This window comes from Dermacentor andersoni, chromosome 2 (genome assembly GCF_023375885.2).
Source record: "Dermacentor andersoni chromosome 2, qqDerAnde1_hic_scaffold, whole genome shotgun sequence".
Classification (NCBI taxonomy): domain Eukaryota; kingdom Metazoa; phylum Arthropoda; class Arachnida; order Ixodida; family Ixodidae; genus Dermacentor; species Dermacentor andersoni.
The window spans coordinates 20,179,514-20,201,959 of record NC_092815.1 but is presented as its reverse complement, the minus strand read 5'-3'; the positions used below and the strand labels follow the sequence as shown (position 1 = coordinate 20,201,959).

General features: G+C 45.6%; 1 protein-coding gene across 1 annotated transcript in view; it reads left to right on the top strand.

Moving 5' to 3' along the window:
- CalpC (calpain C) overlaps nucleotides 1-16,106 on the top strand; it is a 100,626-nt gene extending 84,520 nt beyond the window's left edge. Inside the window, exons 8-19 of the mRNA XM_050189874.3 lie at nucleotides 378-455; nucleotides 1,222-1,394; nucleotides 2,011-2,129; nucleotides 2,595-2,684; nucleotides 3,234-3,352; nucleotides 3,530-3,575; nucleotides 4,412-4,535; nucleotides 5,789-5,847; nucleotides 9,757-9,904; nucleotides 10,876-10,992; nucleotides 12,596-12,654; nucleotides 13,279-16,106. Of these exons, the coding sequence (XP_050045831.1) occupies nucleotides 378-455; nucleotides 1,222-1,394; nucleotides 2,011-2,129; nucleotides 2,595-2,684; nucleotides 3,234-3,352; nucleotides 3,530-3,575; nucleotides 4,412-4,535; nucleotides 5,789-5,847; nucleotides 9,757-9,904; nucleotides 10,876-10,992; nucleotides 12,596-12,654; nucleotides 13,279-13,305 (1,159 nt within the window). The 3' untranslated portion in view covers nucleotides 13,306-16,106. The remainder of the gene's footprint in view (nucleotides 1-377; nucleotides 456-1,221; nucleotides 1,395-2,010; nucleotides 2,130-2,594; nucleotides 2,685-3,233; nucleotides 3,353-3,529; nucleotides 3,576-4,411; nucleotides 4,536-5,788; nucleotides 5,848-9,756; nucleotides 9,905-10,875; nucleotides 10,993-12,595; nucleotides 12,655-13,278) is intronic.
- The last annotated feature ends 6,340 nt before the right edge of the window (nucleotides 16,107-22,446 follow it).

Sequence of the window (22,446 nt, the reverse complement as noted above, 5' to 3'; positions counted from 1 at the left end):
ATATTCCCAGATATGCCACCAGCACCAAATCCCATTATAGAGCGAAATATTAAGTGTAAAACGAATCAAAGACGAGGCAGAGCTTGCCATGAAACGGTAACGGGAAAACGGTTAGGCGAACTCGCATACCTTGAGCCTGTCAGATGTCATGTATGTCCTTTCCGTCTTTCGTTCTTATGCTTCACTCGCACATTTCACTTCAACATGTACAAGAAACTAGCCCCAATTTTAAGCCTTTATGTTAAAGTTGAACGCTGTAACGGCGTTATGTAAAAGGAAAAATAATAGACGACTACACATATTACGTTGTCAGTGTAGACTCACAAGTGGTTTTATATCACCGGTTGATTATGCTTCTTGATTTTTGCTGACACCAGATCCCAGGAGTGGGACAAGGTTCCGCCGGAGGAGCAAGAAAGGCTGAACTACAAGAGCCCCGCGGAAGGAGAGTTTTGGTGAGTAATAGGACCGTGGGGCAGACCGCGTTAGCTGGGTGGTGAATGTACGGCTGGCGAATGCTTTAGGCACAGCAAAGGCGTACTTAGTGGTCATGTCACAGATTTCAGGAGCTGCATCAGCACATTGCATAAACGCTATCATATCATGGGGACTCGCGGTGACAAAGATTCGTCAAACCTGATTTATATTGCTTTTCATGCTCATTTTGACCAACATTTCGTTCGCGACGTTTGTTTTCTCTCAAAATCCCTTCCTTTTCTTTTCTGCCGAGCTATTTTTTTTTCCCCTCTCGTACATCGTCGATATTAACTTTGTACAGATGTATATGGGTCATCATCTCAGTTGCCCTTGTAACGTGCCATGTTTCTCGTTGTGTCAAAAAAAACACATTATTGCTCCGTGCGCCTTTCTGAGCGGGCGATAGGGAGAGGTCGCAGGTAACAACTCCAGTTCGCTAAATGACGGGTGGTGCTGCTTGTTCAACGGGAAGTGCACAACTGCGTACATTTAAAACGGCGCTCGCTCGCTTGGGTTCTTTTCCAAGTTTTTGCTCTTTATTCGCCATAAATCAGCCTGTAGCGAGACCCAAATTTCACGCTGCTAGGTACAACGATGCTAAAGCGAAGTAGCCAATGTCGTGTTCCTCCCGTGTTCGTGGTTCAGTCAGTGGTGACGTAGTGTAGTAATTTGAGCCAACGGCTATTTATTTACTTCGCTATTTACCAGCGAGTGACATTTATCGTCCTTGCTTCTTCATGGCAGGATGTCTTACCAGGACTTCATGAAGACGTTCACCTCTCTCGAAGTGGCTCACCTGGACAGTGAGACGAGTCGCGACGAGCTCAGCCTACGCGACAAGACGCCCTGGCAGATGAAGGTCTGGAAGGGCCACTGGCAAAAGGGCGTCACAGCCGGCGGATGCCGGAATAACACCGGTGAGTGATCTGCGAAGCCACACGTCGCCTTTCCGCTCCACCAATCCCTTCTCAGCTTTGCTCAAGACCTGCGTGTCTGTTCGGTTCGGGCAGACGGCAGCGCAGAAGGCGGTGATGCCAGGCGAGCCAACGTTTGGTTTTACTTCACAAATAAACAAAGGAACAAAGGGTAAAGAAAGAAAAGGCGTTTGTTGTGTCACGCTATCTCCTGAAGGTGGCTCTAAATTTTCTTTTCGCTTTTGCAGCTCATGTGTAATGGTAGCTCAACGTAACGGCTGTCCATGGTATCCGCAGAGAAAAGCGCGCGCCGAACGCGTAAATTGCTTCGATGCCTTACATTCCGTGTGTATAGCAGCTTACGTTATGACTTATTTTGTACATATGCAAGTTACTGACTATCGTACATTTAAATACAATTAAAACCTAAAGATCCTTAAACATGTTCGCACATGAAAGCTCACTTTCTTCAACCACTTCGTGCTTTTGTAGATCGCGGAATGTATTTGTTTTTACACTACTATGGGTATGGAGGGGGGTGCGAGCCATTCTTTTTTTTCAGTGTTCTCCCTTGGATTTCTAACAAAAACTCATCAGCGTCCGCACTTTTTTTTTTCAGACACCTTCCACATCAATCCGCAATTCCAGCTGATTCTATCCGAGTCGGAAGAAGTAGTCATCTCTTTAAGTCAAGATGCAGTCATTGAGCCTAAAGTCATGGGCTTCACTATTTACCAGGTTTGTTCGTCCTATATTTTAAGCTCAGGCGCACCAATAAGCTCCTTTTTCATTTCCTTCTTTTCTTGTCTTTTTTTTTTGTGCGTCATGTCTCCTTAGGGCAAAATAGACTTTCATCTAGTTCGAATTTGAGCCCGCGGTATTCAGCGAAGCAAAGATTGAAGAGAAAATCCACTAAGACGAATTTTCAGGCTCGGCACCGACGACAATTTTCCTTTTTAAGTACAGTTCTTGTGAAACTCAAAAATATTATCAATAAATAATAAATGAACCGATTCGAATGCCATTTGTCAGTTATGTGACATTATGCTGTAGAAGTTGGAAATTTCTGGTTACAACTTTCCATTGGCAAAAGAAGAAAAAAAGAACACCACCCAGTGTCCTGCAAACGCTCTCGCCGTAAAAACAGCGTGAAATCTCCCATACCTTCCTTGAGCACCGTTCTTTTGTTTGTCCACAACGCAGACACCGAAGCCACCGAACGACGCCCTGGACAAAGCCTTCTTCAAGAAGAACAAGTCACTACTCAGTTCCCAGTACAGTAACTGCAAGCAGGTAATTGACATTTATTTATTTATTTATTTATTTATTTATTTATTTATTTATTTATTTATTTATTTATTTATTTATTTATTGCGTGTAAAGAGACCCGTAGGTCGACATATCACAGAAGAGGTGAGATCCCTTTGATGACATTCCAGCTATCTAACACTGTAAAGATCTGACAACGTCCAACGGCCTGAAAATTGTGTTGTCACACCTCCACGAGTGACGATTCGCTAATTTTCTTGAAAGTAAATTAACAAAAGCGCCAAATATGTATACAATCAGTTGTTGGTGCTTGTTTTCGGAGAGTGTTCCTTATTGTAGGCGAGAAAGAGAAATAAAAAAAGGAACTTTGGTCGTGTTTAGCTCTCAGCTGCCTCGCGTGTTCACACGAATAAATATTGCTTGATATCCAATATGTGTAGAAGACCTGAGCTAATGGTTAGTGTGTATGTACACACCCTGTGGCCTTGATGCCTAAACCGTGGTCGCCATGCGAGCAGCACAATGTAGCGCGAGCTATTCTTCAAGCGCCCTGCGTTTCCCGGCTGCCCCCAGGTGTCCGTCAGGTGTGTCCTGGAGCAAGGAGGCTACGTTCTACTCCCGACCACTTTCGAACTGGGCCAAGAAGCTTCTTTCACACTGCGCGTCTTCTCGGGAAAACCGACGAAGCTAAAGTGAGTGCATGCGGCAATGCTTAGCAAGCTCGTTAATTCGGCCCACTGACGTTTGTGGCTATTTCAGTTCGCCGCCACGTAAAGAAGAAAAAAAGAGTGACGTCGCACTTTGCTTTGTGCACTTTTTAATGCGCTCCTTGTTTCACTTCTAACTCTTGGTCCCTCCGTACGTCCTAGGCTCATCGACAGCCAACCGAGCACGGTGAAGCCAGCCATCATGAAGGTGAGCAGAACCACCACGCATTCGCATTCGAATGGCACTTTATAAAGTTTGATGGTTGGCGGTTATCTATTATTTGATGGTTATCTACTTTCAGCGCTCGTATTGCCATGGCGCCGCACTTCATATGACCGCGCAGTTAGAATAAACACCTCGTATACATAACGCAATGTCCGCGCAGTTTGACATGGACGTCACCTTAGGTGCGCTGAAGTTCTCATTGAAAGTTACGCTTCAGAAGAAAAAAAAAATATGATCGCGGTAAGCTCTGCCTGCCCCTCCTGTAAAAGGGCGCGTGCCGCCGACCTTCCCGTGTGACGCCAATTTAAAAGCGTGCAGGTTTCCTGTTATCTTGGAGACATTGGTGGAACTTGGGCAACTAAGGCTTAACATCACTAGGCCTGTGCTGCATGGAGCCACCGACTACCTCATTATCTCCTACCTTTGCTTGTTTTCATTGCAAGCACTTCGTCTGAGATCTCTATGAACGGTGTCTTATAAGCAGATGTCCTCAAATGAGTACCCCTTTCACTTCATGCGATCTTAGCAGAACCCATTGAAATTAATTGAGCGTTATTCACAGTCAAGTTTGTCAATGGTTATGAAAGATGTCTTAACGGACAATTATGTTTCAGCGAGGCAATTCAGTTCTGCTGCGCATGTCTTCTGTCTTGTGCTCGTTGTCATTTCTTACTTGGTCCTTTAGCTGTGACCACAGAGGAAGCGTACACATGTGTACTGCGAACGCACTGCACACGCTCACTGTGTTCTAGCGCGTACTGAGAGAAAGAGAGAGAGAGTCTTTCTGACGTTGCCTTTCGCATCCATCCACCGCATAGGCGCCGCCTTCCTTCGACAGCAAGATCAGTTCGTACGAAGCCGTTTTCCTGCAAGTTGCGGACGAGCACTCCTCGGTCAACTGCTTCGAACTGCAGGAGTTGCTCGAAGCCTGCCTCCCGAATGGTGAGTCCGCTCTCATTCAGTCCGAACCGCGAAGTACGTCTTCGCTAAATGCCTTTGCGAAAATCTTTACGAGAGTGTCTATACTACCAAGCTCCGTGTCTAGGCATAAAATAATATAACACGGCGTCAAATGTCGTGCGCAGTGTGAAATAAAACACATAAATGTAAAAGAAGCTCACATAAACTCAGATTACATTAACTGGTGGTAAAGAATGTAATTAATAATGCCCAAGAACCTTGCTCACTTCCACAAATTTCTCGAAGGCTGCTAGCTGTCATCTTTAGCAATGTACCTGATAGTCACGGACATAAGGATCCTTTTCTGCTGTCCAATGTCGTTAAATTTTATATCACAGCATCTTTCAGTATTTGGTCGCGGGCACTTCAGGACATGTTGCACATCCTCATCCGCGTCACCACAAGTGCATTATGGATCGACTACCAGCGCAGCGAGCTTTACACAGAAAGTGTTTTGTGAACGCGATGCGAGGTCGCAAACTGTTAACTCTTCGAAGGGTCTGCTGGTATCCACCATGCGCGAGACATTAAACGTAAAATAATTCTGAAGGTGTAGATTTTTTTATCAAGCCATGCCTGACGTAATAGTTCTGCGGAAACCCGCAAGGTGCAGAGAAATAATTAATAAAGAAAAAATTAGGTATCAACCCAATCCACGTCAAACACTTGCCTTTGCTTCAAATCGTTGAGCAGTTCGACGTCAATCTGCTTCGATCTGCTAGCCGCCTGGTTAGCTCAGATGGTAGAGTGGCTGGCCCGGAAAGGTGGTGGTCCCGGGTTCGAGTCCCGGACCAGGACAAGTTTTTCGTTAACTGCGAGGCTTTTCTTTCGAGAAACCTGTATTTGTTTCCTTTGTTGCAATTCCTACGATTGGGTGGATGTCTCATTTTCCATTCATTAAGCCATGTCTCTGCAACCACGCGCTGAAGTCCGTCTTAATGTACTGCAAAATTCGATTCATGATAGAGGAAGCACCGATGTTAAGCTGTTCAGATGCGGTTGCGATGCTGCCTCGTTAGTTGTAACATTCCCAAGGATACGGCAGGGATAGGTATTCACTGGAATATTATTATGTGACATTATATTGTTTAAATCTGCGATTGAACCGTCATGTCCCCGCGGTAAGCAGCGTAAGTTCACAGGAGCATAAAAGTGCAGTTTCTATTTTTCTTCCTCTTTGCATTCGTTGGTAACGCATATTGTTATTCATTGTGACATTTTTCTTGCTTTTCCAGATTACGTAAAGAGCTGCGCAACACTAGAAGTTTGCCGGCAAGTCGTCATGGCGCTGGATGTATCCTTTATTATTATGGCAGGCCAATTGTGAGCTGCCGAACTAACTTGTATTCAATATGCTTTAGGATGGTTAAAGTCACACGCAAAGAATAAGGACATGGAAACTAAGTCCAGCATTTTTGCACAAAAACACGGGCAGGCATCAGAGCTTCAAAGCAAGAAATAGTTCAGTTGTCTAAATGGGGAAACGGGTGCCCATGAGGGAAGGGTAAGGAGGATGGTCACTTTTTGAATTAACGTGTGATACCACACAGGAAGTTACGTGAGCGGTACTCCGAATCGCGTGCAAAGTGCTTCGAGGGCACTCACCAAGTTCGAGTTACATTGTTTAGCTCAACAATGAACCACGCACCACGACGCTCATAACTTATGTTCGCTAAGGCTTCACGTAGAGCTTTCCGTCAATTTTGATTGCTAGTCCGAGCGCCTCTAGAGATATAAATTTGATCCCTTAATTTGAAACTAATTAGACAGTCATTAATGACAAAGAAAACATCAACGTTAGCTTTAATGAATTTCTGCTCGTATCTCAGCTAGCTTCGTACACATACAAGCGCCGCCCTAAAGCAGCGCCTTTCGGGTCGCGTTTCTGTCGATACAGGCATAGACAAAATGAGCCCGACATTTCTCAAGCGTCATATTTCATTTAGGCCATCATTTTCTTTCTTTTCATTGTTTCTTGTTTTTTAAACGTACAACGTGATCACGCTTAGCGCGCCTATTGCAGCTTGGCTTCTGACTGTACTAGCGACTCAGTTGAAAAGCTGACCTGTGCATGTGGGCGCAGCTCGCTGAAAGGTGTTCGTCAAAGTTGGCTTCTCCACATTAAGATGTGTTATGTGGGGAAGCCTAATCCACTCATTCTGTTCGCTTTACAAGTGACAGCCTAGGTGCTAACGAGAAGAAAGAGAACAGAGGGGCCCTCTTTTCATTAATCATATCACAAGAAGCCACCAAAGACACCAAGGACAACATAGGGTAAATTACTTGTACTTACTAATAAATTAAATAAATGATAAATTAATGGAAATGAAGGTGGATGAAAAAACAACCGGCTGCACGTGGCATACGAACCCACGTCTTCGCATTACGCGTGCGATGCTCTTACCAAATGAGCTACCGCGGCGCCGTTTTCTCATCCACTTTCTGGGGTATTTATATTTTATTTTTTTCCCTACTAGTACTAACCCTGGGAGTGTTAGCCTGGGAAAGTCAGACTCGCAAACCTTGGCAGCGGAACCCTACATATAGTCTGGGTGCTAGACGTACATGCGAGTGTGTAAAGTGGAACGTTACCATCACAACAGGAATCATGTTCTAAATAGTTGAATAGTCAAACAAAAGAAATTGCATCACGGGGCTGGCATTGAACCGCAACCTTGGGGCCTATAACGTAAAACTATTCTAATATGTTTTTATTCCGATCTCCTGACGTCAAATTTGCGTAACCGCCGACGCAAGCATCTGGGCGGTGACCCGCAGGGTTGTCTGAAGAGACCAATCAAACGCTCTCCTCATTTATAGGAGGTCACTTTTGTTTGCTTTAAAAACAAATAACATTGGCTACACTGCTTGTCTTGCCTAATTGGCTGACAAGTTCAAGTTCAAGTTTATTGTTTGTTATTATCATGTACAAGAAACGGGCTTACATATAGTATACAGCATCAGGAGGTGCCAGAGTGAGAAACTGCCAGGGGGACCGCCTTTCATTAGTGGGTACACAAGAGACGAAGAGCACGCTAAAGTGGAGTTGGATTCGATGGGGCTAAGCCAGTGCACTGAAAATTGATAAACGGATGAAGAGCGTTGTGCCGGCGTTTGCGATTGGTCTGCTTTCCTTTAGTTAGCTTGCGGTGGCAGGTCGAAAATCGCGGCGGCATGCAACGGACGGTTAAGAATGCTGCTAAAACGGATCCTCAGCAAAGAAGATCTGGCAGAGAGAGATCGTAAACGTGCCGAAAGTGCTCGAAAACGTTACACGGCCACGCGAAAAGTTTTATGGTACGCAAATAAACCCATGTTTTCCGGCAGGTGCGAGTACATAGCTAGTGTCTCAGTGATCGGCGGCAGCCATCTTTTATTCCTTTGGGAACGGGGCAGCCTGCGGGTATTCAGAAAAAAAAATCAGTTTTGTTCGGCATAATAATGCATCTTTAACGCGTACACGTCACTCTGACGCGGTGCGTTTTTGCGGTTTTGTGACATCGCGTGGCAGGCAGGTGAAGTGGATGCAGCCCTAAAGCTTTTGACCGATAGTCGAGGTCTAATGGCGAAAAGGCGTCGAATCAGAAATAAATATTTTTCTTTTGTTCGCTCTCATCATACATAATCAGTGTATAACTTCATATCAGATGGGAAGCTATCACGGTTTTCGGGACGTCGCATGACAGACAGGTGATGTGGTGGTGCTGGTGCAAAAAATTTTTTTACCAATCGCAGAGGGTTTATCGTAGAATTGGAATCGAAAAGTTTGGAATAGCTTTACGTTATAGCACCCCTTCTCTGTCTTGAACTGGCGCTCAGTTCAGTACGGTCGCGATATGCGATACCTGCGTGCGCTGTGAAGATCTATAGTGTTTGGCGGGGCTACAGATCCACGTGTAGCGCATACTTAAGAGCACACTGGAGTACTTACGATTTTGATTCACATGCCTTTGAAACTCAGAACTACTCTTGTTTGACCACTGTGGAGTCTATTTGAAATAAATGTGTTGCATTGCAAGTTTACAGTGGCATTGCAGAGAAGTAAGTGTCTGAATCCTATAAACCGCATCCGCTAGACGGCCTTAAAGGCATAAGGTTGACACATACATTGTTATCAGTAATTGTGAATGAGAAAGTAGCAGAATTTATATTTTAAAAGTAACAATCCTACACAATCTGTTGGCTGAAGATGAAATTTGGCCACTTCAGGGTGCTCTTAAGGGTGGAGATCGCAGAATTGCGATGCCTCGGTGTTATGGAATTGTACATTTCGAGCTGCAGTCTTTATTTATGATTTGTTTCAGCAGTTTTAGACAATTTTCGCTAAAGCTTTCAGGGTCTGAATTTTTCAGTTAATATGGTTCCAACAGTCCTTAGAATTCACGTATTTTCTTTGAACTTCAATAAGCTAAATTCAAATCGACTCAGCGATAGCCTGATTAGAATATTTCCATGTTTCTTGGGCTTTCGGATAGAGAAATCTGAGTTATTTCGGTGTAATGGGACGCGATATAAAATGGAGACCGGGAGAGGAAAGAGCGTTGTCTCCTCTCGCATCGGGATCTATAGCCTGGAGCTGAGGCTTGTACTTTTGGTAGTGTAACGCCCCTCCATGACGTTTTCCGCCAAAGTTGTCGCAGGCGCGTCGACCAAGAAACGGTGGTGATGATTGCTGCACCCAGTAGCGGGGAAATCACGCAACAGAATGGGACGCGATGGCAGTGGCATAAGAGAGCACGCAGGAACATAGAAACAAATATCATCTTTAACATATCGACTGTATTTTACGTAGTTAAAGTTTTTTTTTATTTATTCAGAGCGTCGTGCACACGGTATCAGTGCTTGTCCCCTACCAGATGCTGCAGACTTCCGTTTGCTGCGTCATTTAAGTGTTCCACGAGACGCTAGATGCGCGTCTCACATGTTTAGAAAAGTGTTTCGGTGGCCGTTGATTGCATGAGATAGTGGTTTACTCGCTATGTGTGCATGTCATCCATAATTGAAAAGTATAACGACATCGCGGGGCATTAGACTAGTTCAAGTTGCACGACCAAATCGTGAGAGAATTGGCTCTTTTGCGGCCCGCAAACATTTGCCCCCCCCCCCCCCCCCCCCCCCGCAAACGTCCCCAAATAAACTTAAGTAAGCTTACACAAACTGCACAGTACACACTCGTCCTTGACGCCGCACTTTGCGTTGGCAGACAACGGGTATGGGAAGGCTGAGGTACCAGGAGTACAAGAACTTCATGTGCAGCCTCAAGTACTGGCAGAGCACCTTCAAGAAGCACACACGTGGCACGGCGGGAATCCTGAGGGCCGAGAAGCTGCGCGACGCCATAGTGGACGTAGGTCAGTGCACACATCCGTGCTAGCGCCAGCTGCGCCGCCATTGCTGTTCTTTCAGTTCTCGGACTAAGACGACCCTTTCTTTCTTTCTTTCTTTCTTTCTTTCTTTCTTTCTTTCTTTCTTTCTTTCCTTCTTTCTTTCTTTCTTTCTTTCTTTCTTTCTTTCTTTCCATCTTTTTTCTTTCTTTCTTTCTTTCTTTCCATCTTTTTTTCTTTCTTTGTTTCTTTCTTTCTTTCTTTCTTTCTTATGTTGCTTGCATCAGGCCACGTAACGCTACATTCTGACGAAACAGTCCTGGGAGTGTTAGTCTCAAACTAATAATGATCCGGTTCTATACTACTTGATATTCACCTAGTAGTCTACGAATGAGGAGCCAGCCTGGCACAAATTCTGGGAAGTTCCAATCGCTGTTTACCTACTCGGCGTTTTCATTTTATTTTGTAGTTACCTTTTAAATTGAGACAGTATAGCGTGCAGCTTGCCGGCGGACTGTATCACACGTCTTGATAGACGCAAGGAACGATGGTCCAGTTCACGCTTCAAGCGGAAACAAGTAGCACAGAATTTCGTTTCTTCCCACTTTGCCATCTGCCAGCACCCGGTCTGTGGCTTCGACAGTGCTTTAAACGCGAGCTATTAAAAACGTAGCTGTTTCAGTCTAAATATGTGGAGAATTACGCTTTCAGGGTTCAGGACTTTTCGTGATAGCAACTCTGCTTCTTTCGTTAACGTCAGTATGCAAAGAGACGTTTTCCATCACTAGTTCAAAGATTACGCCAGCAGCAACTCCCTCAGTATATACTAAATTTTGCGTGGTTGTCTTTGCTAGCTTCATGTTTGTTTTTAAGCATGCATCTTTAAGGTTCAGGTATAGTTGGACCTTCACTAAGTTTCACTATTGTAAAGTGCAAAATGTTTGTCAGGAACCAAGAGATGTGCGTAAGCCAAATCAAGTGCCGTTTCATTTTTGCAGGTTTTCAGCTCAACACGGAGATTCTCTCTATGCTGATGCTGAGGTACATGAGGAAAGACGGAACGTTGCGGTTCGGGGACTTCGTGTCTTGCATCCTTCACTTGTCCGTCGCCTTTGGTACGTAGCCGGCAGCTTCATTGGGCGCAATTTCAAACAAATAAATAAATAAATGAGTAGCAGGTTCATCGAAAGTGTGAGAAAACGACGATATATCTATAGCTTAATATAAGAAGGCATCCTCAGAGAACGCAGTTAATACGATCTCTGCCACCATAGTTCTTAAATCACATTGGTTTTGAAACTCCTTCGAATACGGAGACCATTACTACAAGCGGAAGCCAGACGAAGTGCAAAGCTGAAGTCCGACGGTGCAGTACGAAAACGCTCGCGCTCGGAAACCTGTGCGAACAAACGTGCTCACGAAACGACAGCGACATGTTTACCACTAAGAATATAAAGATGCGGGTTCATAAACGACGACATGGGCTGTACATTTAGAATAGTTTAGCCTGGGCACAAGCACGCTTGCCAACACTTGCAAATTTTTCGTGAACTTTACGAATTTAGGCCTGTTCTATGATTCTACGAGTGTTGCGTCATGTTTTATGAAAAGTAAATTCAGTTCACAATAAAGGTTTAAAGGTGTTGAAAGATGGGCCGGTGTGAGATTGCAAAAACTGTATGTATGTTCTTTCTATGTGTGCGTGTGCGTGCAAGATTTAAGTGAGCCGCTTCAATATCACCACTCACCAAATAGCCGATCAGTATCTATTATGCAATAACAGAAATTGTTATGGTACTTGCGCCGCCTTATTGTGTCAGTGGAAGACGCCGCATACCAATGTGGTGCTGGCTTCCGGCAAGTTTATTTAGTATAGTTTCTAAAGCAGGCGAAATCGGCGTTCAGCAAAGTGGCTCAAAAAGTCACTGTGACCTGAAAACATTATGTTGCCTGTGATAGTCTGTTGTGACAAATTCGCCACTGCTTCTGTGCTGTTTGTGAAGCTAAATCATAATAAATTTCGTATGTATGTCACAGAAGGCGTGTTAATTTCTCGGGGAAAACTTTCGTAAAATTCGTTCTAACTGCCCCCTCCCCCCGCCTTGTCCGTGGGATTTTTACGAGTTTTGATCGAAGTTCACAGATTGGCAGGTATGCATAGCAGTCATGCATAATGCATAGATGCATAAGTATATAGATTGAAGTTATCGTCCGCGTCATCGTTCATGTCTTCACGCCTTCGTATTCATTTTAATAGTAATAAACATGTTTTTTTTTTTAGCAAAGAATACCAACTAGGCAAAAATCAAGTCCTCCTTCTGACTCCCAGAAAAGCTTGCGAAGCAACAGCAAGAAAGAAATGTATAGGGCTATTTTATTTTTCAAGTCAACTTTTTGACTGCAGCCGACGTAACGCTCTTATAAAATCGATTCTGCTAATGCCATACGCGCTTTTCCACCTGATATGCTTCAAGGGAAGCTTGGGACTTTTGATTGCAAGTGTCGGCTGAGATTAATTGTTGTAATATACAACGTGGTCATTGCTGTAACTAGGCGTCTAGCAGACATTTGATTGCCTCGTTTTTCTTCCTTCCTTTCTTTCTTCTTTTTCTGTGACTTCTTTCATCAGCTAACACCACATATCGTGTTCGACACGATGTTAAAGTGATTAGATGATATCGTTTTAAAATGATTCGAACTCCTCTTTTTTTTTTGCAGCGACGTTCGAGAAAAAAGATCCTCTTCAAAATGGTTTCATCAAGATGACGCTTGCCGAGGTAAGATCTGCGACAAGTATTTAACATTACCCGAAAGAAATTTCAGAAAAATCTCGGGTTAGTCCCTGTTTGGAAGAAATTAGACCCAAGAAGAACGCGACAAGTGGAAAGATCGAGTCCATCGATTCCCCTTATTCTTCTCGCTTATTGCATAGCGAGGATCTCGACTACGGTAGCCTTGATGCCATTAGGTTGCACACGAGGCCAGTTGCCTGCCTTTAGGATCGCGCTCTACGTGACGATTGCAACTGAAAAAAAAAAAATGTTTCACCTACGCCGTCATGACCATGAGTGGCGCTGGCTAGCACTCCTGGGCCAAAAGTGTGAACGGAAGATTGGCGAAAGAGCATCGATTTCGGCTCCAGCCTGCAGCAATTTGTCTTTCCGTTCACTTTCCTTTCACTTTTTCTTAATAACTTTATGGAACACAGCCACTTATATGTTTTTGAATGCACAAGAAAACAGTATATAAACGATAAATTGAATAAGTAACACCACGTAAAACGTCTTCGTCATTCATTCATTACTTTCTTGTTCGGTTCGCCACAGTATTAAAACTAAATCAAAGAACTTAGGCATCGGCATGTTTATACAGGAGTTGTCTCTGATTTTTTCCTTCTTCAGTGGCTCAAGACGTCTTTGCAGTGCTGATCAAGGACTTCCGGACACCCTTGGATGACACCGCTCAAGGCTGAAGTAAACATAGAGAAGAACGGCGTGCGCGACCTACACGACCAGGCTTCGCTTCCATCTAGCTCGAGAATCCGGGGCAAAGAACTTTACAATCCGCCGGGACTGAGCTCGACATGTGAATCAAAACCTGTGATTATAGAGGGCACAGTGCATGATATGCCGCTATGAAGTGATGTGCCATTGAATCAGGGACGCACTCGGAGCTCTAAATAATAACAATTAAGCTTTACAGATGACATACTTCAAGTTATCAACAGCAGTCCAAATAAGAATGTTTCCGGAGTCAACGTTTCGACAAGGGGACTTGTCCTCGATGAAGACAAGTCACGTTAACGAAACGTTGCCTCCAGAAACGTTCATTGTTCGATCACTATTGATAAATTATAAGTCGCCGTCTTCCTGTGTACCTCTATCTTGTTCGGATTGACTACAAGTTGTAATAACATGTAAAGCGAGATTTTGAAGTGAGATAAAATGTTCACCTTTAGGGTAAGGTGAAATTAAGTCTTATCATAGAAGCCTATAGCGTTGAATGTAACATCCGATTTGAAAGCATCGCAGAGTCTGCGGCTTTTGGTAAATGTTCGAACACGGTGAGTAATAAGGTAGCTAAAAACGCATTGTAAAACCTTCCTGAGTAAGGATAACGGGCTTCCCGAAAACCTTGAACCTGAGCGGATTCTGTCTTTCACGAAGAAAATGAGTTTATATGTGTTTCGAGGTATCTTGTTCGACACAAATTGTTTGACACTTATTAAGCTATGTATATAACTGTTAAACATTGCATTGCTACTGTTTTTGTTAGTAAGCGCTTGTGAATGAAGAAATCACGACCTGTGCAGTATCTGCGTTGCTTTCTTCAACTGCGGAATTTACTTCTTCTGGAGACGCTTTTGTTTATAGGCATCTGTCTGTCTGTTCTTATCTGCGTGAAATAACAAGGCTGATTCGGACTCGATTTCCTGTTTGCATTAGTTTACGCGGAGGCCAAGAAAATAAAGGCAAGATATATTTTGATAATATTCGTGATTAATCTCTAATGAATTCTTAATTAATACTTCAATTTTACGCAAGTACAACGTAGTGGTTCGACGAAATGGCTGAAGTATACATGAATATTTTTTTTCGGATGCAGATTGTGTGCCAATGTGGAAGACAATTGAACGACAACGCATGCGGAGCCTAATGAAAGTTTGATTAAATATAAGAGGCAGAAAGAGAGCGGTTTGGATCAGAGAGCGAACGGGTGTAACCGATATTTTAATTGACATAAAAGGGATAAAATAGAGCTGGGCAGGTCTTGTAATGCTCAGATTATATAGCCGGTGGACCATTAGGGTTACAGAATGGGTGCCAAGAGAAAGGACGCGCAGTCGAGGACGGCAGAAGACTAGGCGGGGTGATGGAATTAGGAGATTCACGGGCGCTAGTTGGGGTTGGTTGGCGCAGGACGGGGGTAATTGGATATGGCAGGGAGAGGCCTTCGTCCTGCAGTGGGCATAAAATAGGCTGATGATGACGATGAGGAGGAGGAGAGCGAAAGTACGCGTGGTCCTTGACCATAATGATCAAAAACGCGAGAATCGTTCACAAATACGAGGCTTCCGAAGGTAGGCACAGAATATCCTCTGTCTTTCAGTAATGGTGGCGCGCACCACGCCTGGTCGCTTCGACCTGTTCCCTCTCTAGCAGTTTATTTCGCCCCCAGAACACGAAGCTCATCCTTAAAATGCGTCCTGCAATAATTCAGTCGAAGCTGCGTAGACACACTAACTGAGGTTTACAACTGAATACAGATTAGTGTGTGCCTTACACCGGTCATTTTTTTTTTTCTGTTGTGTGATTGCGGCTAACAAGCACGTCCACGTAAACGGCTTTATTTGATTTCGCATTTTTCGGCTAAAAATAAACTGTGTAGAAGTATCGACGAATAAGAATGTATTTGCCAATTAAAGGCAAGGATAGATTTGACAACAAGGCTTTTAGATGTGCATCGCAGGACGTTCGCAAGATTTGTTTATTGTAGAGCAAAATCTGAAAAATTAGCAGGTGGTTGTGTCATTGTGTCAGTCCTCAAGTCCTGATCGCAGGAACAGGTAATAGGCTCGTACTGACATACGAGGTGAAGACCAGAAACTATGGAACCTAATTATGACACAAAATTTTCGTGAAGAAAGAATGCCTTCTGTAGCTTTTACCGTCTAGCTTTGCAACATGCGCGCTCGCGCTGTCGTGCGTTCTCTGCTATCACCGTAAGCCTGTTTTGTTAAGTACTGCGGTGGTAACACAGCTGTTCCATTCCAGCGTTAAAGATATACCGCACCCAGTAAGCAAACAAGTACATGTGCGTGAATTATTGTGATGACGTAAGGCAAACAGTGTCGCTTTGTTCGTCGAAGGATTTTGATCGCTGTGTCTTGCAGATCATTTGACAGAGTATTGTGCGCAGGGCGTTCAGAACTTCCGCGTCTTTTTTACTACTTGAGAAAAGGTCTGCTTGCAGATACTGTATTCATGTACAAAACTAATGGCACCGACGGATATATTGTGCAAAGTCAGGAATATATTTACGTGTATGAAAATTGCAGGCGCAGCGGAAACTACTCCCTCATCCGTGTAAAATAATCCATAGTCATTGTACACTAAAGCTTTTCTCTGTGACTTTTCTCGCAAATATGGATTCATTCAGTATAGTATATCAATAACTTTCTCAGAATTTACATGACCTTTGTCTTAGTTGCAATAAAGAATTGAAACGACCTGTGTCTTCGTGCATACACTTTCATCTTTTAATCACAATCTGAACCGTTAACGGCTGTGCGTTAACACCCAAACGTTTTGGGAAGTCGCAATGGCTTAGCTAATGCAACGCCAATGTACTTATCAATTTTCCTTTTCAAGCTTAAGCTGGTAGAAAAGGCTCGCAGTAACCCCTTGCGCATACTTTTATAGTATACGAGACAGAGAAAAACCTTCGTTATAACTGCAAAATGACAATTTTTCAGTAGTCTAAGAAATATACAATTTTGTGTCCACGAAGACGCTTAGTTTATGTTGGTTAGTCCGTGATCAGTTAGAGCAGAAAACTTGTGTGTTGCAGACAGGGATAAACGCAAAACGAACAGCCCACATCTGATGCTAACTTGCTACTGTTCGAAGTAAATGGATGTGAGGTAGCGCCAATTGTGTCCAATTCCATGCTTTTTCATTTTTTCGTATCCGGAACGCGAGACGTTTAATATACGCTGCTTACGAACTTTTATAGCTGTTGCTGCATAACTAATTGTAGAAAACTAAAAGACGTTTCGAACAATTTAAGTTTCAAAGAGCTAATACGAACAGTTTTAAATGATACACAAAAATTTGTGAATCTTCCTCTTATGGTGCTAGCCAAGGAGAGAGGAGGTAGAGCGTTTAATCTGTCAAGATTGGCTCTGTGGCCTAACGACGAATGTTAGGTCATTAAGACAAAAAAAAAAGCTGTAATAAAGTTTGGGGTACATACACAGAAAACAAACCCCAAATTCTGCGTTCCAGGGAAAAATATTGTAAAGTTCCGTCGTGAATAGAAAGAAATATAAGTACTCTCAAACAATCAGTTCTTCGGATTACACATACACGTACAAAAAATAAAAAAATAAAAGGCTCGTTCTCACGTCTACATGCAGTGAAGCAGTTTCCCAAATTTGTGAGACATAAGGTCTTGCCCCCTGAATTTTCAACTATGTCGCGCGAGCGATAAATCTCACGCTAGCACGGAAATTTGGGGTGCGATCTTGTACGCGTTCCAAAATAGAACGGAGGCGGTTCGTTCCACCGAGCCAAATACGATTCGTCAATATGAACCGTGCCGAACGCCATGACATCAAGGGTGCGATCTTGTACGCGTTCCAAAATAGAACGGAGGCGGTTCGTTCCACCGAGCCAAATACGATTCGTCAATTCGAACCATGCCGAACGCCATGACGTCAATTGTGACGTGATATCTGCTGTCAATCATTCCGTGTCGTCTGCTATCGGACAAACGGAACGGAACATACCGCCTATTTCGTGACGTAAAGAACGAACCGCCTCCGTTCTATTTTGGAACGCGTACAAGATCGCACCCCAATTGTGACCTGATATCTGCTGTCAATCATTCCGTGTCGTCTGCTATCGGACGAACGGAACAGAACATACCGCCTATTTCGTGACGTAAAGAACGAACCGCCTCCGTTCTATTTTGGAACGCGTACAAGATCGCACCCTTGGGCATGCTGTTTTTGCACATTCAGACAAAAGGAGCGAAAACTGCGACCACAGGCCGCCACCCGCTTTGTGCATGTCGGTTTGTCGTCGTCGTTATCACGCCTGTCAGCACCTTGTGACGGCGAGAAGCGGCGACGCTGGCGATACCAATGATACTGTTGATACTTGCTGGGCGATACCGTACACTCAGTGCGCACGTGCACTACTAAAAGGCGACATCTGCGATGCGCTTCCCAGTTTTCTCGAACCGCGTATGCGCCAGCAAATTAAGACGAAAAGGTGCGTTCTACTCGGCGTGGTGCGGCCGGCCGTGCGCGTCCGCCCGGGCACACGCGTGTCTTGAAAGCCATCTGCGACGTGTACAGAGGCCGCCGCGCGCAGCGTTTGCGCTTCGTTCGCGTTGATGCGAGCGGCAACACGAAGGCTAATTCGCTCGCTGCCGCTGCCGCGCTTGCTCACTCCAGTGTTTTTGACATCCGAGTTTCCGCGGTCATCGAGTGAGATGTGTTCATGTTTGCTTGTACGCGCACGACGCCATGCTTGTTAATTTAGTTGGTATGCCTACGTTTACAACTCTATACGGCCGATAAAACTGCTGACCTTACTTAGTATAGCTGACCACTAATTTGCTATCGCAATCGACGCTTTGCCTTTCGGGCGAAACTGCGACTTTTAATATTATTTCTTACGCAGTACTTTGCTGAAAATGACGACTTTACAAGGTCGAAGAGACGTTTAAAGTAAGAAGTACGCAGTTTAGGCAAATCCATGTACTTCCCATAATTCCCATGCTGCCTGAACCGCTGCCACCGCAGCTACTGTAGACACTAGCGCCAGAGTTCCCTCCAGTAATTATTGTATGGAACTATGTATTGGGTGGTTTCTTAGCTTTCCTCTTGCTACGCTAGGTGTCAGCACATGCCTTACTCGTTTGCTTTTCTTTCTCATAGAGGGCGCGAAAATTTTGAGGCACGGACATGGAAAATGTATGGCACATGTATACATGTACAGACATCTACAGCTATGGTGTAAAAAATCCGCCTCCAACCCACCCTGATAAGCGGATGTACAGCGAAGCTAGTGCCGAAGTTAGACGACGTAACACAAGCGACGCACATTGAGCGCCCACCCACGTGTGTGAAAGTGCAGCATTCATCCTCATTCTTCTATGCCGTCCGCCAAGCGCAAACGCCTTATAGAACTAAATTAATGTTCAAGGGTAAATTGCGTCGTAAAATGAATAAAGTATGACTTCCACACAAGCTGCAGACATGATAGGCTCGGGTTGTTATTCGAATATACGAGAAAAATAAATCTGTTACGCGGAAACTGAAAGCCTTTTTCCAGCTGCCGTTTGAGATCTGCCTGAGTGGCCGCGGCCGCTAGGTGGCAGCACCGTTAGCACAGCACACATCCTCATTCTTGTGGGCCCGCCTCCACCTAGCGCAAGTGCTTTATTAGAGAGGTTTAGATTAAGGGACGTAGACGGCTTGCGTACGCAAGCCGCTTGCGTCATTTAATCTAAAGCTCTCTACTGAAGTACTTGAGCCAGGGGGCTGAAACTCCCTCTACCTCCTTCGGGACACTCGGTCCTATCCCGATACGCGGCGGCTGTGCCGCTTCCACCATTGGCGGTTGCCAGATATCCAACTGGAAATAACTCACAAACAAAACAATGCCTCCACGACGTCATTGATGAGGTCAGAAGGTAGAGGGAGAGGGCGCGCCGCCGGAAGAGGGAGGCTTGCCGCGAAGCCCTCCTTTCCCACTTCGCACGCAAGCAGGCTGTGTTCGTGCTCTCTTGCAGGTCCGCTGGTATTGGGGGCGAGCTCCACCACTGGAAAAGCTAGCGCCACCGTCGGCGTGACGTGGCATGAGGGATCACGTGGACACAGCGGCCGCGTCGGCTGCTTCGAAAGTGCCGAAGCGAGTTTAAAGTTTAAAGACCCACCTGCGCCGCGGCTCTTATTAAGTGGTCAGGCTTTACCGCCTTGAACGTCTGCTTGACGACATTTGAAAGTGCTATAACAGGTAGTGGCTGCCTTTGCAGGCGTGCAGCATGGTAGGCTACTGCTCGGTGCCGCAGTGCTGGACGTACGCAACGGAGCCCGGTGTCAGCCTTATTCACACGTAGCCGCAGGGCAAGGAGCTACGTGAAGCTTGGCTGGCGAAACTTAGAACCGGCAGACAGCCATCGGCTACAACTCGGTTATGCAACAAGCACAGACGCGAGGAACATTTCTGCTACGGCGCCGGGACGCCGCGACTGCGCGATGTTCGGCGAGTAGCAGCAGAATACGAGGCGCCCCGCATCGGACGCGGTGAGCGTCGAGCAACGCAGCGTTCGGCGCGGCAACGAAACGTGCGCCTGAACAAGCGGAACGAACCAAGAGAGAGAGAGAGAAAGGCAAAGGAAAGACAGGGAGGTTAACCAGAAATTATCTCCGGTTGGCTACCCTGTACTGGGGGAGGGGCAAGGGGATGCGATAGGTGAGAGAGAGAAGGATTTAAAAAAAAACTACACACACACGCACGTACACACAAACTGTTTCTGTGGGCACTGTCACGTAGCCCGCAAAAGCGTTCCTAGTGTTATGCAGTGCACCGTACAATCCTGCGTCACACAGTGAAGGCACAATCTGTCAGAAAGTCCAGTGTCTTTTAAATACCGTAGCAGCGCCTTCATAGCCGATCGCGCTGATGTTCGCGTAGGCAAGTATCCAAAGATCTTGTTTTCTGTCAGTGGGCGCTTGTCCAGTTTGTCTAGGGTGGCTGAGAGGACTGCTCTTTGCGGGTTGAAACGAGAGCACTCACAAAGAAGGTGCGCGATTGTTTCATTGCACCCGCAGAAGTCACAAAGTGGGTTGTTGGACATTCCGATAAGAAAGGAGTACGTATTTGAAAATGCTACTCCAAGCCATAGACGAACTAGAAGGGTACAGTCGCGTCGTGGAAGCTCGGGTGGAATACGGAGTTGTAAATTAGGGTCCAGGGTATGAAGTCGTGCACTTGTGAAATCGGATGAATTCCACTGAGCTAATGTCAGGTCGTTTGCCAGTACGGCAAGTTTTTTCGCTGCGTCGGCTCTCGAAAGAGGAATGGCAACGCAGCTGACGCCGTCATGGGCAGATCGGGCAGCTGCGTCTGCTCGATCATTGCCGTGTATGCCACAGTGACTAGGCAACCACTGATATATGATATCGTGTCCTTCGTCAACTATGCGATGGTGTACTTCTCTGATCTCTGCGACGAGCTGTTCATGTGATCCATGGCGCAGTGCTGGGAGTACACTCTGTAGGGCTGCCTTGGAATCACAGAAGACTGACCATGCATGGGGTGGTTCCTCCTGAATGAAATGAAGAGCCGCACGCAAGGCTACCAGTTCAGCAGCTGTCGTTGATGATACATGCGACGTTTTTAGCTGTATTTCGACGGATCTTGTTGGTATCACCACAGCAGCAGCTGAACTTGCAGATGTGACTGAGCCGTCGATGTAAACGTGTACGCGGCCACTGTGCACCTCATGTAAAAGTTCTAATGTGGCCTGCTTCAGGGCAAACGACGGCATGTTAGCCTTTTTAGTGATTCCTGGGATGGTGAGGCGTACTTCAGGTCTGTGCAGGCACCATAAAGGTGAGGATGGTCTTGCTGCAGGCATGTAGTTCAATGGCAATGAGGTGCGAGTGGCAACAATCATACGACTGATAGTTGCGTGTGGCCTTTCTGCGGGTAGAGCGGCAAGGTGGTGAGAAGGTAGTCGGGCAACGTGGCGAATATGCGCTCTGAGAGCGTCGGTTACCAAGTACGTTGATATTGGGGGATCTCGAGCTGTGACAATCGTTGCCGCTGTAGACGCACACCTCGGAAGACCGAGACACGTCCTTAGGGCTTAAGCTTGTAGTCCCTGGAGAACACGCAGGTTTGTTTTGCAGGTGTTACCAAGCACAGGGAGGCTGTATCTTGCGAAACCGAGGAACAAGGCGTTATAAAGCTGCAGCATTGATCGCACCGATGTGCCCCATGACTTTCCGCCGAGAAATTTGAGGAGATGTATTATTGTCAGCAACCTCTTCTTTAGGTACGAAACGTGCGGGCTCCATGATAGGTCGCGGTCGATAATTACCCCTAAAAAGCGGTGTTTACGTGCATTTGCAACTGCTTGTACGTTAACACTTACAGAATAACGCTTCATTGCCTTCCGAGTGAAAGTAACAAGGCAGCATTTCTCTGAAGACAGCTTTAAGTTCTGTTTTCGCAAGTACAGTGATTATAAGGTAGCTGCCTTTTGTAGCCGTGCTCGTACCTGCAGTCGTGTTACAGCAGACGCCCAAATGCAAGTTCTTTGGAACGAACCAAAGAACTCGGTGTCTCGGAGGGGGAAACGATGCACGCCAGCCAAACGTCGTGATCGGCACGGGCAGAGAGATAGACAGATAGTGATCTAAAGAATGGAAGGACGCTTGATTCTGCAACCCGTGAGGGAGCAAGGAGAAATGTCGTCAGGGGAGAGGGGGTCCGGGCCGCGACGCGCCTCGCACCTGTCCCCGCACAACCCCAATGTGCGCGTGGCGCGCCACCTGTCGGGGTAGCGCCACACATTGAGAGGAGGGGGTCTTTTGTGTTTGCCGCAAGATGGCTCTGCGTGTGCGGAAAGCGCAGAAGGAATGCAGCGGAAACGCACTTCGCTACTCGTGTAACTGCGACTTCTGTAAGTTACATGTTCATAATTACCGATATACACCGCAGTATAACTATCTACGGCTCGTTTCTAAGGCAACACCGCATTCACTAGAGGCGCTTTTGTACCGCTTTGAAGCATCGAACTCGTGGCTTTGGTGACGTCCTTGACGT